The sequence below is a fragment of the Catharus ustulatus genome, chromosome 23 (assembly GCF_009819885.2).
Source record: "Catharus ustulatus isolate bCatUst1 chromosome 23, bCatUst1.pri.v2, whole genome shotgun sequence".
Taxonomy (NCBI): domain Eukaryota; kingdom Metazoa; phylum Chordata; class Aves; order Passeriformes; family Turdidae; genus Catharus; species Catharus ustulatus.
The window spans coordinates 2,171,451-2,184,341 of NC_046243.1; the positions used below are offsets into that span (position 1 = coordinate 2,171,451).

General features: G+C 63.5%; 3 protein-coding genes across 5 annotated transcripts; 1 reads left to right on the forward strand and 2 right to left on the reverse strand.

The window, feature by feature from the left end:
• The first annotated feature begins 249 nt into the window (after window positions 1–249).
• On the forward strand, window positions 250–1,637 carry LOC117006578 (gastrin/cholecystokinin-like peptide). 2 transcript variants are annotated; one of them, XM_033079109.1, is made up of 3 exons: window positions 250–678; window positions 1,186–1,386; window positions 1,471–1,637. In XM_033079109.1, the coding sequence occupies exons 2-3, from the start codon at window positions 1,188–1,190 to the stop codon at window positions 1,593–1,595; spliced, it is 324 nt and encodes a 107-aa protein (XP_032935000.1). In that variant the 5' UTR covers window positions 250–678; window positions 1,186–1,187; the 3' UTR covers window positions 1,596–1,637. The 2 variants fall into 2 exon arrangements, with proteins under 2 accessions (XP_032935000.1, XP_032934999.1); XM_033079108.1 differs by lacking the exon at window positions 250–678 and having other exon boundaries at window positions 1,100–1,386.
• A 183-nt stretch (window positions 1,638–1,820) lies between these two features.
• Window positions 1,821–8,806, reverse strand: HAP1 (huntingtin associated protein 1). 2 transcript variants are annotated; one of them, XM_033079172.2, is made up of 15 exons: window positions 8,620–8,806; window positions 6,710–6,786; window positions 6,498–6,614; window positions 6,294–6,394; window positions 5,949–6,057; window positions 5,736–5,814; window positions 5,515–5,645; window positions 5,365–5,439; window positions 5,131–5,268; window positions 4,987–5,054; window positions 4,741–4,908; window positions 4,256–4,572; window positions 3,951–4,169; window positions 3,442–3,544; window positions 1,821–2,775 (listed from the first exon to the last, which is right to left on the reverse strand). In XM_033079172.2, exons 1-15 carry the CDS (start codon window positions 8,714–8,716, stop codon window positions 2,421–2,423), a joined length of 2,154 nt encoding a protein of 717 aa, XP_032935063.1. In that variant the 5' UTR covers window positions 8,717–8,806; the 3' UTR covers window positions 1,821–2,420. The 2 variants fall into 2 exon arrangements, with proteins under 2 accessions (XP_032935063.1, XP_032935064.1); XM_033079173.2 differs by lacking the exon at window positions 3,442–3,544 and having other exon boundaries at window positions 2,637–2,775; window positions 8,620–8,804.
• Window positions 8,807–10,779: 1,973 nt separating this feature from the next.
• LOC117006631 lies at window positions 10,780–12,588 on the reverse strand. Its single transcript, XM_033079174.1, has 3 exons — window positions 12,190–12,588; window positions 11,694–11,942; window positions 10,780–11,263 (listed from the first exon to the last, which is right to left on the reverse strand). Exons 1-3 carry the CDS (start codon window positions 12,536–12,538, stop codon window positions 10,956–10,958), a joined length of 906 nt encoding a protein of 301 aa, XP_032935065.1. The 5' UTR covers window positions 12,539–12,588; the 3' UTR covers window positions 10,780–10,955.
• Window positions 12,589–12,891: the final 303 nt, after the last annotated feature.

The following is a 12,891-nucleotide window of genomic DNA, read 5'->3' on the forward strand; positions in this document are numbered from 1 at the left end:
GATACATAAAAAAATATATATAGTTATATAAAGATATATAAAAATATAAAATACATACATATATGTCTTGTATATATATTTATATATATACACTGTTTAAAATCTTATATATCATACTGTATTATTTATATATATTTATATATGTATTTATTTTTTATATATGTATTTATATATTTTTAATATATATACATACACACACACACACCATTTCAGTGTATGATACTGTGTGATACTGCATAGTTGCTATTGTATAATCATGCACGAGCTGCACACAGAGCTCCACTGTCCTGTACAAATGTGCAGCCGAGGCACAGAGCCCTGGTAGCTGCAGCTGGGTTTGTGTTCAGGTGTGTCCATACCAGCCATGAACACACCTGGGAGTGTGCATGGACACGGGTGCACATGTATGTGTGTGTGTGGATACGGCTGTGGAGCTGTGTGCCTGTGGGGCTGTGTCTGTGTCTGTCTGTGTGTCTGGGTGTGTCTGTGTGTCTGTCAGCACACACAGATGCCCGAGGCCCCCCCGGGGTGGGTGGATGTGGTGGAGCCGCCCCGGGGTGTGGCAGCCCCGGCAGCGCCTTTAAAAGCGGGACTGAGCTGGGGCGATATTGGAGAAAGAGAGCCACTGAGACACCAGGACAGCCACCAGGACACCCTGCTGAGCCTCAGAACCCACAGGTGAGTCTCACAGGGCTCTGGCACTGGCCACAGGTGACTTGGGGACCAACTGGGAGAGAGAGATGGAGAAAATCTGAGGAGCAGATGGGAAGGACAAAGCAACTCAGAGACCCACTAAGAGGAACGGAGGGCATGCCCTGGGGATGAGAACCCAGCTCCCCAGCAGTTTGAGCTCAAGGAGCAGCTGCATGATGCTCTTGGCCATGTGCTTTAGTTTTCAGCATCCCTGTAAGGAGCAAGGAATGGGACTTGATCCTTATGGATCCCTCTGCCTTGACTCTGATTCTGGGGGAATTCAAGACCAGCCAGGAGTGAGGGATGGAGAAGACTTGGGGAGAAGGTGGAAGGGATGGAGGGGACTTGGGGACCCAAAGGGAGGGACAGAAGAGACTGTGAACTGGCCATGGCCATAGCCTGGGTGCCCAGGTCACCCTCACAGGTTGAGCATGTCCCAGTTCAGGGGGCACAGCTCTCCCAGTCCCCCACCCCTGCTCAGTCTCTCCACAGCCATGAAGGTGACGCTGTGCCTCGGCCTCATCCTCACCCTCGCAGTGGCCGCCTGCCTGTCCCGGCCAGCAGCAGAGGCTCCAGGGGCCCTGGGGCACCCCCAGCAGCACCACCCCAGCCTGGCCAGGCGGGACTGGCCCGAGCACCTGTCCCAGGAGCAGCAGCACTTCTTGTCCCAGTTCCTGCCCCACGTCCTCACAGGTACTGGGAGCTCAGGGGGGGCAGCCCTCAGGGGGCACAGCCTGGCCCCCATGCCAGCTCTAAGTGCTGCCTTTGCCCTGGCAGAGCTGAACAAGCACAAGGCCTTTGTGCACGAGGACGAGGGGATGGAGGCTTTGCACGACCACTACTACCCCGACTGGATGGACTTCGGCCGCCGCAGTGCTGAGGATGACGCTGGTGCTGTGTAGCTGCTGGGCTGGACTGGCCACACAGAGCACTGACACACTCAGTGCATGTCCCTTCCCACAATAAAACTGGCACTATGGCCTCTGCACTCCTGGCTGTGCTGGGGAGAGCCTGGGAGGGGGGGCAGAGGGGATTTGTCCCCAACCCCAGAGGGACACACAGGGCAGAGACCGACCTGTGCCCAGCCACAAATACAGAGCACGGCAGCAGACACAGCACACACAAGCTGCTCTGTGAATTCACATTTATTTACCAGGGGATGGGGCACAGCTTGGAGGGAGGAACACAGATGGGGGGAGCAAGAGATACACCCCCCAAAACATCCCAAGCTGTGGGTGCTGCTACTATTGCTATTCAGTGGGCAGGAAAGAGTTAAACCACCATTCCCTTTAAAAACCAGTCCAGTGCAGGTGCTGGCCAGGGGCCCAGCCCAGAGGGGGTTGCCCCAGGACACACCTGAGCCCAGACTGAACATCACCCTTCGCTGCAGCATCTGAACAGCCCCAAAAGGGCCAAGCTGCCCCTCGCTCCGCAGACAGGCTCAGCAGAAGCAGGAACAGTTTTTATTGCCAGAAACTGGCTCCTGTGAAGGGTCCATACTCCCCCAGCAGGGACAGGGTCAGCCAGCACCCCCTGTACCCCCCACACATGGGGATCAGTGACAGGTTCTGTCCTTGCAGCCAAGGCAAAGCCCCCATGCTGGTGCCAGGAGTGCTGAAGGACCTGGGGCAGCACCAGGAGTTGAGGCTGAAGCTTGTCCTGTTTCCCCATGGATGGGTGAGGAAGAGGATGTGTCTCACCCTGAGCCTGGGGGCTCTGCAGCAGTGTCATTTCTGGGCACAGGACTTCTCCCCTCTGGCCACCACCTTGTCCAGCCCCAGGCGCTGCAACTTCTCCACCAGGTTCCAGCTGAAGATGCTGCTCCTGGGTGGGGGCCCACCCTGACTGGGCACAGGGTGGGGCTGTGGCTCAGGATGCTGCAAATGGAGTGAGGGGGCCCACCGTGATCCAGTCCCTGGTGCCAAGTGGGAATCTTGCCTCAGCAAGAGCCTGAAGAGTCCCATGGGGGTGCCCGGGGGTCCGGGGCCAAGCGCCAGCGTGGGGGGAGTCTGTTCTGGTGAGCGGCTGCTGAGGCTCAGCCCCTCAAAGGGCCCACAAGAAGGCACGGCGGCATTATAGAGACTGGAGGGGAAGAGAGAGCAGAAGGGGGGATCAGCTGGGGGCCCTGGCCTGGGGAATGCTGCTGAAGGGGCAGAGCAGGACCCCGTGTCCTCCTTCACCCAAAGACCCTTGGGCTACAGCAGACCCCAGTGCTGCAAATTGCTCAAGCACCCCGAAGCTCTCAGGGAGGGCTGGGGCTGCTCCTCAGCAGCCAGGAGAGATTGGGACACAGTCACTGCTCCACAAGCGATTTCCAGACACCAGGGTTCTTTCTAACAGTGAACTCCAGCTCACACCAACCCCCAACGAGCCTTGGGAGGGCTCATTAGGGCTAATCACCAGTGCTCATTAGTGAAGGGACAGCCCAGCACCCGGCTGGGAAAAGTTCCTGGCAGCTGCCCAAGTGTGGAGGGAGGAAAGCTGTGTGCCCCAGAGTGCCAGGAGCACTCGCTGCTCCGTGCCCTGGGCGAGCCCACCCGAGGAAGGCTCTCCATCCATCAGTGCCAAGCAGGGGGAGCAGGGTGCCAGCCTCGGGCACACAGACAGCCCAGCAGGCAGATTTGGGGATATTTCTAGTGCTGGCATCTCTCAAAGCATCGGGTGCTGCAGGGAGCCAGGCACGGGGGGAGGAGGAGAGAGCCGGGGCTGGCTGCAGGCAGCGCGGGTGGCGGGGACCACGCGCCTTACCTGGGTGTCACCACGGTGATCGCAGTGGTGGGGTGGAGAATGTGGCAGGTGGTGATGGTGAAGGTAGACGGGGTCTGGGGGAGGTTGTTAACAGAGAGGAACACTGGAAGGGACAGGAGACAAGGGGTCAATGGGGAGGGGAGCAGGACACAGCTCGGCGGAGGGCAGGCGGGACAGCCAAAGCTGGGCTGGAAGCTCCAAGCACGGAGCACAGCTGTGCCTGGTGCCTGCTCAGAGGGGACAGCCAGCACAGCTGGGACCAGCAGACGCCGTCTGTCCCGGACCGGTCCCCTCCAGGCAGGCAGGGCGCAGCAGGGGCTCGCCAGGGCGATGGCGAGGGCTCGTCCCACCGGGGCAGCTGCCCGAGAACGGCCCGTGCGCTGCTGCAGGCGGAGCATCCCCGTGGGGACAGGCGGGTGGCAGGGACAGAGCACGGGGGGAGGCGAGGGGCAGCCTAGACAGCAGGACAGGGACATCCCGGGGGCTGCGGCCCCTCGCCCCGCGCTCACCCCTGGGGCGCTCCTTGGCTTTGGCGGGTGTTGAGGTAGGGAGCAGCTGGAAGCAGCTGGCGTCCACATCATCCTCCTCCAGGTCATTGAGGCTGTACACCTCCTCCAGGTCTACGTCCAGCTGCTTGAAGTCTTTGGTGAGCACCCCGGGACGGGGCACCAGGATCCCACCCAGGTTGGGCTGTGCCAGCTGCTGCCAGTGGTGGAGTGTCACAGAGCCTGGGGGGGACACAGCCGGGGGGAGCTCAGGTGGGGGTGTTGGACCCTCAGAGCCCCCGCAGCTCTGCACCCCCTCTGCCCCTCACCTTCCAGCGGCTTCACGATCTGCAGTTTGTCGGGTAAGTAGGTGAGGGAGCCGAGGGAGAAGCTGGAGCCTGCAGTGAGCTCCGAGCCCGCCGAGTAGTTGGTCCCAGTGGAGACGGTGCTGCCCTCGGGGGTGAGGAAGCCACTAGAGCTCGCTCCATCTCTCAGCCTCCAGAGCTTGCGTTCCCGCTCGGCCTCGAAGAAGGAGCGCTCCTCGGAGACGTGGCTCTGCTGCCGCACCGACAGCCGCTGCACCGCCGCCTCCAGGTCCTGCCGGCCCGGGGCTGCCCGGGACTCCTCGCTGGCCCCCTCGGCTCTCCTGCACAGCGTTAGGGAGCCCGGGGCTGCAGTCCTGCACTGCACCCCAGGCTGTGCCGGGCCCCAGCCAGACCCTGCCCTCCCTGTGCAGCTCACCAGCACACCCCAGCTCCTGGGCAGGAGTAGCCGCTGTCCCCCCTGGTCCCATCCCCCCGACCCCAGAACTCACTGGGCATCCTCCGAGCCGGAGCAGCTGGTTTGGGGTGTGCTGGTCCCCCCAGAGTGGGCAGCAGACAACTGCTTGGAGCCTGGACCGTGGTGGGGAGACTCGGAGCAAGACTTGGCTTTGGCTGCCTGGTTCACGGCCTTCACCGTCTCGAAGACGCGCTGGTAGCTCCTGCGGGCAGGAAGCAGGACAGGGTGAGCCGGAGCCCTGCCCCATGGCACAGCACGAATCAGTGATGACAGCTCTCACTTGTAGTCCGAGGAGGAGCTGTCCGTCCTCTTCCTCATCATCCCCTTGATCTCAGCCGCCAGCGAGTCCTGGGGATTGGGTCCACAGTGTAAGTAGAGGGGAGAGCAGGGACCCCCCCGCTGGTGCCCGGCCCCCCGCGCTCACCACGGGCAGGAGAGTGGCCGCGCTGTAGTGGCTGACGGTGCTGTTGGGCAGGCTGCGGCTCCGCAGGCTCTTCACCTCCTCCTGCGCCTCCTGCAGCATCCCGCCGCACTCCGCGTACTTCTCCTGCAGATCCCGCAGCTGCGGGGACACGGGCACAGCTCGAGCACGGCCCCGGGGGCAGCGGGGCAGGATTCCCCACCGGGCAGGGCACCCACGGCTTCCCCCCGGGCTCACTTCCATCCGGAGCTGCTGCTTCGCCTCCTTCTCTGCGGTCAGGTGCTGCTGCAGCTCCTCCACCTCGGAGCAGTACTGCGGGCAGGAGCGGCGGGGTCAGCGCGCTGTGCCCGCACTCCCCTCCCCCCGGCACGGGCAGGGGACCCTCACCGTGCGACACTTCTGCTGCAGGTCCGCCACCTGCGCCAGGAGCTGCGTGATCTCCTCCTGCTTCCGTGCCACGTCCTCCGCCCTGTGATCCAGCTCCTCCGACAGGTGAACGACCTGCTGGCTCGCTTCGGCTGCGGGAGAGCCGGGGTCGGTCACTGCCAGGGAACGGCCCCAGCCCCACCCAGCTGGGCAGTGCCTGCAGACCCCCGAGCCATACGTACAGAACTGCTCCACGCAGTCAATCATCAACTTCTCCTCCTTGTCCTCGTACCAATCAGTCTCAGAGGTGATGTTTTTGGCCTGGGGGAGAGGGTTGGAGGGGCTGAGCGTGGCAGGCAGGACCTCCCGTCTCCCTGAGGGGGCAGCTTGGGTGCCCCATAGAGAGCAGGGCATAAATGGGCACTGAGGGGCATCCACCAGCTGGCCCTGCTCACCTCCATACGGAGCTTCTGGTTCTCCTCCTCCAGGCACTTGAGTTTCTGCTGCAAGGTGTCGTACTGGAAGTACTGCTGCAAGGACAGCGAGGACTCGTGCCTGCGCAGCCTGGGGACAGCAGGGATGGCCTGAGCACCCGCAGTGCGGGCAGGATGGGGCTGCCCACTCAGACCCTGCCCACTCCCCCAGCTCCCAGGCATCTGCAGAGACCAAGCTCCGAGGGGTTGGACCCACGGCCACCAAGGGAGGGAAGGGAGCACGGCCATAGGATGACGATGGCTTCTGCCCGACCCACATGAGCAGTTCTGCCCCAGGTGAGTGGCAGGACAGGGACTCCCACTCACGGTGTGGAGGTGCTGGTGGTGGGCTCGCTCTCCTCCGTTGTGGTGGTGTAGAAGTGGAGAAGGTCATCCCGCATGGAGACCTCATGGCGCAGCTGCGCAATCTGGAGAGACAAAGCGCTTCAGGACACGGCCCAGGTGACCACAGCTACCCCAGGGAGGGCACACAGGGGGTCAATGCCCAGACCTGTGCCCAGGAGCTGTTACCTCCTCTTTGGCCAATTCCAGCTGCTCCTCCAGGAGCTCATTGCGCTCAGTCAGGCTCCGGTTCTGCTTCAACAGGGACTGCCCAATGCGTGCTGCTAACTCCAGGTCCCGCTCTTTCTGCAAGGGGCAGGTCTGCCTCAGCTGGGACTCATCCCTTCCCCTGTGTCCCCAGGGTCCCACCAGCCTTCACACAGGTGGGATCTACAACATACCTCATCCAGCAGATTGGTGACAGCATCAATGTCATGGTAGGTCTTCGTGATCCTGACCACCCGCTCAGCACACAGGACTGGGGGAGAGGGCCAGAAGGTGAACCCCCACTCTGTGAGAGCACTGACCCAGCGGCTCAGCACTGTCCCACCAGGGCTGCCCCAGGCTGGTTTTGTCTGCTGGGTGGCACCCCACACAGTGCCAGGCAGAGGCAAGCAAGGATCCCCACAGCTGTGACAGCATCATGGGAAACAGGGGATTCATACCTCGCTCCCAACCCTGCCTGCACCTTGGCGTTGCAAGAAAAATGCTGGGTGCCCTTTACTGACCCCACGACCTCAGCACAGGCACAGTGCCAGCCCCACTGCAGGACTCACAGACGGAAAGGGGGGGACGGGGAAGGGCAGCAGCAGAGACAGGATCGGAGGTGACATCTCCAGCAGAAAACAGGCTGGAGCTCCAGTATAAATAGCTGTGGGTGGCACCGCGCCGAGCCGGGCTCACAGGCGGCGTCCCCTCCAATCTGTCCCCAGCCCCCTCCCCCAGATCCCCCCCTGCCCTAGTTTCTCTCTGGGGGAGGGGATGGCGCAGCCCTCACCCACCCGGTGCCCTTCCAGCTGCACAGCACAACACAACAACCCGCACAGCAACAGAGGACAGCACGCTGCGGGAACGGGCAGCTGCCCACCACACCAACACCGCCGCGTCAGGCCGGGCCCCAGCCACAGCTCTGCCTCCCCCCGCTGCTCTCCGGGTCTCTGGCACGGAGAGGAGGTGCAACCTCGGTCCCCCCGGTACGGATGCTGCCAACTGCGGCCGCAGGCGCTGCCAGGCGGCGCCGGGCACGCACCCAGCGGGCGGCGCTGGAGCCGTGCGCTCGGAGGGAGCCGGGAGCAGGCGCAGAGCTCCGAGCCCTGCCCGCACCCCAGACCCTGCTTACAGCCCGGGACCTGCCCGCACCCTGCCCACAGCACTGCCGATGCCCTTTGTGATGCTCTGCTGCCCTGAGGGTGTGTGCCTCAGTTTCCCCGGCAGAGCCGCGCTGGCTGCGCTCGGGTCCCCCAGCCGCGTCCCCAGGCACAGCCACCCCCTCGTCGTGCAGGCGAAGTGGGTTAACGGGGAAGCTCAGGCATACAAATCCCATTAGGCCTCCCCAGCTGGGGTTGTGTAATGGTGAGTGTGTTGTCATGGCAATGCCCCCACTCGCCACCCCGGTCCCGTCCAGTCCTCACTGCCGCCGGTGCTGCCGCACGCCCCGGAGGGCACGTACCCCAAACATGTCCATGGCAACGCCAGCCCCAGCCTCACCCCGCTCTCTGCACCCCGACAGGACCTGCTCCCTGCGGGGGTCCCCAACTGCACCTCGTCAGGCCCTTGAGTCATTAATTAGAAATAATTAGAGCATGAGCATCGTTACGGTTGGAGCGAGCGGCTGGCCCTGGGAGACGGGGGCTGCGGCGCTGGCAAACATGTAAACATCCATCTGCGGGCCCGATCGGGGGGTGCGGGAGGGGGAGACCCCATTCCCACGGCAGGACGGACACCCTTCCCCACGGGCACACGCAGACCCTGGCACTCCCGGCGGGGGGACAGCTCTCCTTAGGGTCGGGGTGACCCTGGGAGTCCCCAAGGGACCAGGAAGGGGAAACCCTGGGCCAGAGAGCGGCGAGGGAGACCGGGACTAAGGGAACGCACAGGTGGGGAGCAAACGACACGTCCCGAGGGAAGACCCCGGCCCTGATCGCTCCGGACCATCCCCGGCCCCGGGGAGACCTCGACCCCCACCGCTCCAGACCAGCCCTGGGGGGAGCCCAGCTCTGCTGCAGCCGCATCCCCATCCCTTTCCCCATCCCTTTCCCCATCCCCTTCTCCATCCCCATCCGCGGGGCGGGACCACCCGAGCCGCCCTCACCTTCCTCCAGCTCCCGGGCGATGGGGTCGGCGCCGCCGCCGCGCTCCGCGTTCCCGTTCAACTCATCATAGGCGGCGGGGCTGCTCCAGATCTCCATCGTGCCGAGCCCACCGCAGCCGTGCCCAGCCCGCTGTGCCCACCCAGCCGTGCCCAGCCCCGCCACGCTGAGCGGAGCCGCTGCGGCCGCTCCCGCCCCTATTTATAGGATCGCCCCATCCCCGCGCACCTGCCCGGCGCATCCCCCGGCGGCGTGGCCAGGGCTGGGGCCGGGGCGGGGGCGGGGCCGGACGGGAGCAGAACGGGGGCGATGCGGGGGTCGGAGGGTGTTAGAGCTGCCCGGGGGTGCCCATTCCCCCCGTTTTCCTGGGCTGCCTCGGGGCACGATCCCCATCAGGCACCCTAGGACCGGGCTTCTTGTTGGGGAACCAACCAGAACAATCCTGCGCAGTCCTGGGGGCTGGTGCAGGTGTCACACCTCTTGTGCCAGCTCATAGCCTGGGGAGTGCGGGCACACAGGCCCCCACGGGTAGTGGTGACTGCTGAGGGGACACTGGGGGTCCCTGAGCAGCAGCTCGGCAGTGTTGACTCTATGGGTCACGCACAGACAGTGGCTTCTGCCCCTTGGGAAGGACAGGGAGAGATTTTGGCCCTTCACACAAAGCCATGACCGTGCAGGGCTGCAGGTCCCTTGAGGGTCAGGGTACATTTTTCTGGCCATCCCTGCTCTGCTGCCCCAGGGCTGGACCCCCCATCCTCACCCACGTCACAAACCCTGCACCTTTCAGTGCCCACTGCAGTGCTGGGACCTGCCAGGTCCCTGATCAGGAAAGGGACTTTTCCATTCCACTCCAACCTCCCCATTCACCACCCCTGGCTCCTAGCATGGGCTGGCATGAGCCTGGCCGCCTCCATGCCCCACCCAGGATGCCCCACACTCCCTGCCTGGCACCCTCTCATCCCCACAACCACACTGGTGCAGAAGCAGCATAGAAACAGGAAAACTGAATAAATCATGGCATGCTGAATTATGGAGGAGCTGGCAGGCACGTAGCACAGGCCGCATGGGTGATGCTGGTAATGCCAGCGTGCTCTGTCCTCATCACCTGCCCCAATGCCCTTTCTTGTTGGCACCCAAATAATCAGTGAATGGATTCAGGCGAAGCTGCCCCTCAGCATCACACATCTTTGCCTGTTTGACTCCTATCCACTGAGATTCTGACCCCAACTGCATCCTGTCCTAACCACCAGTCCCCTCTGGAGTGAAGACTGGAGCAGATGCCCTCAGTCCCAGCCTCTCCCTCCTCCTGGCACTGGTGTTTCCCTTGGTGAGGTCTGGGACACAGCCAACACCACCAACTGGGCACCCACCCTCCAGGGACCCCAAGGACACAAGCACACATCTCAGCATGGACAGGCAGGAGCTGCTTCTTCCTAATCCTCTGTCCCAGGATTTGCTCCTCCGGGCAGGTTCCCTGTGCCTGCGCAAGCAGCTTACAGGGGGCTATTTCTGACGGCAGCTTAAAGGTTTGAGTGAAGGAATGACGCCATGGGCCCCCTCCACACCAGCACATGCCACCAGCACTGGCGTCCTGTGTGTCTGAAACCTGCAGGGTCAAAGATCCTGGGACTGAGAATCACTGGCCCCAGAGAGCAGGGATGGGGTGCAGGGGTCCTGTGGTGCTGCATGCTTCCTACTCCATGGCTCAGAGTTTGGGGCTCAATCCCTTGTGCTGTGCAGGGAGCCGTGCTGATGGTGGGGTGTGCACCTCACCACCTGCTGAACACAGAGGGGAGCAGCCAGAAGGGAAAGGCTGCACGCACAGGCAAGGCACGGTGAGGATTTACCCCCAGCCCATCCTTCTGTGAGCAGGTGGGTGGAGGCCTCAGCCCCATCTGTCTCCCACTGCCCCACATCCATCCCCCAGCTCCTTGCTCTAATCCTGTCCCCGCCACACGCAGGCCAGAGGCATAAACAAAGCGGAGATAATCCGTCTGTGCCCCCCGCTGAACCCTGACCTCATGCCAGGAACAGGCCACGTCACAACACCACGGGCATGGCCCCTTCCTGACCATGGGGGCTGCAGGGATCTTCCCCTGGGGACCCCATATCTCTGGGGGCTTCTCTGGCAGCAGGGGCCCTGAGCCTCACTCCAGGCTGTCACGTCTGGGGGAGCAGCAGCCCTGGGATTCACTGGCACTCCTGCCAACCCCACCATTGTCCCACCCCTGTGAGCCACAGCACAGCACAGGGGAGCAGGGACATGCAGGGGGTCCCGGGAAATGTTGGGGGCTCTCTCCCAGCATCCGGCTTGGCTCGGCAGAAGCCGCTCCCAGAATTAGCCGGGGATGTTCTGGGTGAGGAAATCCAGCCCGTCAATCCCATTAGCAGTGATTAGCTCCCAGGCTGTCGTGGCGTCCACACGGGCTGTACCCACCACCCTCACCAACTCACGGAAATACTGCAGGGTCTCCTCTATCTGCTGGGGGGTCAGGGGGGCTACGGGCTGCGGGGGGCCGGTGGGGGCTCGCAGCCAGTCACTGTGGTCATAGCTGAACACGGTGTCAGCCCGCAGCGTGTAGCGGGGCAGCTGCTCGCCCAGCAGGCTGATGATCTCCACCTCGGGGACATTCTCGCTGCACAGCTCTGGGGACAGAGGGACACGGTGTCAGCCCACGGGTGGGGAGGGGCATAGGGAGTTGTGGAAGGTGGGTATGTCCTGCACCCCCCTGCCCGCTCTGTCCCACAGGGGTTTGGGGCTGGGTTTGTCCCCAGAGCCACTAGTGTGGGAATTGGGGAGTCCCCTGCAGGGTGGCACTTAGGGACCCTTCCCCAGCTCTGTCCTGCTGCCCCCTCATCTCCCCGCTGTCTGCGGGCAGGGTCCTGCTGCCATCTCCTGGCCACGCTCTGCCCGGCCGAGCGGCGCTGGGGACGGCGGGCGTGGGATGCAGCGTGGGATGAAGGATGCTGGGACAATGGCTCAGAATGGGGACAGGATGAAGGAACAGCCCACAGCAGACCCCAGCCCTCATCCCCCTCCCCCAGGGGACCCACTGGCACCCTCAGCTCTACCCACCTGTGATGGTCGCGGCATCACTGTGTGTGCCCCTGTGTGACTCTGGGTTGGTGTGGGGACAGGCAGTGACAGGTGAGTCCGGGCTGGGCTGGCAGGCGGGCGGGCTCTGGCGGGGAAGGGTCTCTCGTGGGACAGGGGTGTCCAGTTTGGCTGGCGTTACGTGGGGGCCTGGCTGCCATGGGAAGAGGCACCGTCTGCCCTGGCTCCCTGGAGCGGCGCTGGCGGGCAGCAGAGTCGCTTCTCCGACCCCTGTTTGGGGGAAAGGAGCTGTTCAGGTGATGCTCCAGGGACCAGGGACACATCCCGAGCCCCCATATCCCCCAGCATCCTGCTGTAGGACAAACACCTCCCTCGAGGCAGCATCTGCCAGCCCGGGGGCCGGAAGGCATAGCCGGGGCTCTCCCTGCTCCCTGCCGATGGCACAGGAAAACTGTGGGAACAGACTCCAGCCCAGCTCCACCCTTGAATATGGGGCAGAGGCAAAGGGTCAGCGTACCTGCTCTGCGGTGGCAGACGCGGGGGGGCTCAGCACCAAAGCAGCGCCAGGGCCGGACAGGACAGGACCGGACAGGACCGACAGGTTCCTGCCCCCACACCAGGTCCCTGCCTGTGGAGCGAGCAGGGAAGGAGCTGTCGGGCTGCCCGGCAGTGGGCAGACACGGCAGCAGTGCCAGGGAGAGCCCCGGGGAGCTCCACCTCGAAGAGCAAAGTCCATCTGTAAACCTCCGCCCTGTCGGCACCAGGATGCAGAGCGGGGACCAGACGTGCCGTGCCGTGCAGGGCAGGGCTGGGCAGCATCTGCGGCTGCCCCATCCCAACCATAAACACATCATGAGACGGGCCATAAATCCCGCATATCCCTGCTCTCTGGCCACCTCCAATGGCTCTGGCTCGGGCTGCAACCACTGCTGGCACTGCTGGCACTGCTGCCCCTCTGCCCTGCAGGGCAGGAGCCTCTGCACAGGGCCCGTGCTGCATCTCCACCCCTGCTCCCATCTCCACCCCTGCTCCCATCTCCACCCCTGCTCCCATCTCCACCCCTGTGGGGCTGTGGCACAAGCAGCCCCTCGTTCCCGGCTGCAGGCTCATGCCAGGGCACTGCTGCCCTCTCTCCTGGCATGTGCTCAGGGTCGCTGCCACATGCACAGCACCCCGACCAGGCCACCCTGCTCTCCCCTGGCATACAGGGGCACCACGA

Coding starts and splice junctions, on each gene's coding strand:
- LOC117006578 (XM_033079108.1), top strand. CDS start 1,125: ATGTCCCAGTTCAGGGGGCACAGCTCTCCCAGTCCCCCACCCCTGCTC. Junction 1,387..1,470: donor CCTGCCCCACGTCCTCACAG/GTACTGGGAGCT, acceptor TTGCCCTGGCAG/AGCTGAACAAGCACAAGGCC.
- HAP1 (XM_033079172.2), bottom strand. CDS start 8,716: ATGGAGATCTGGAGCAGCCCCGCCGCCTATGATGAGTTGAACGGGAAC. Junction 5,269..5,364: donor AGCAGCAGCTCCGGATGGAA/GTGAGCCCGGGG, acceptor GTGTCCCCGCAG/CTGCGGGATCTGCAGGAGAA. Junction 5,055..5,130: donor CGGCCACTCTCCTGCCCGTG/GTGAGCGCGGGG, acceptor CCCAATCCCCAG/GACTCGCTGGCGGCTGAGAT.
- LOC117006631 (XM_033079174.1), bottom strand. CDS start 12,538: ATGGCCCGTCTCATGATGTGTTTATGGTTGGGATGGGGCAGCCGCAGA. Junction 11,943..12,189: donor CGTCTGCCACCGCAGAGCAG/GTACGCTGACCC, acceptor TCCCCCAAACAG/GGGTCGGAGAAGCGACTCTG. Junction 11,264..11,693: donor TGATGCCGCGACCATCACAG/GTGGGTAGAGCT, acceptor CTCTGTCCCCAG/AGCTGTGCAGCGAGAATGTC.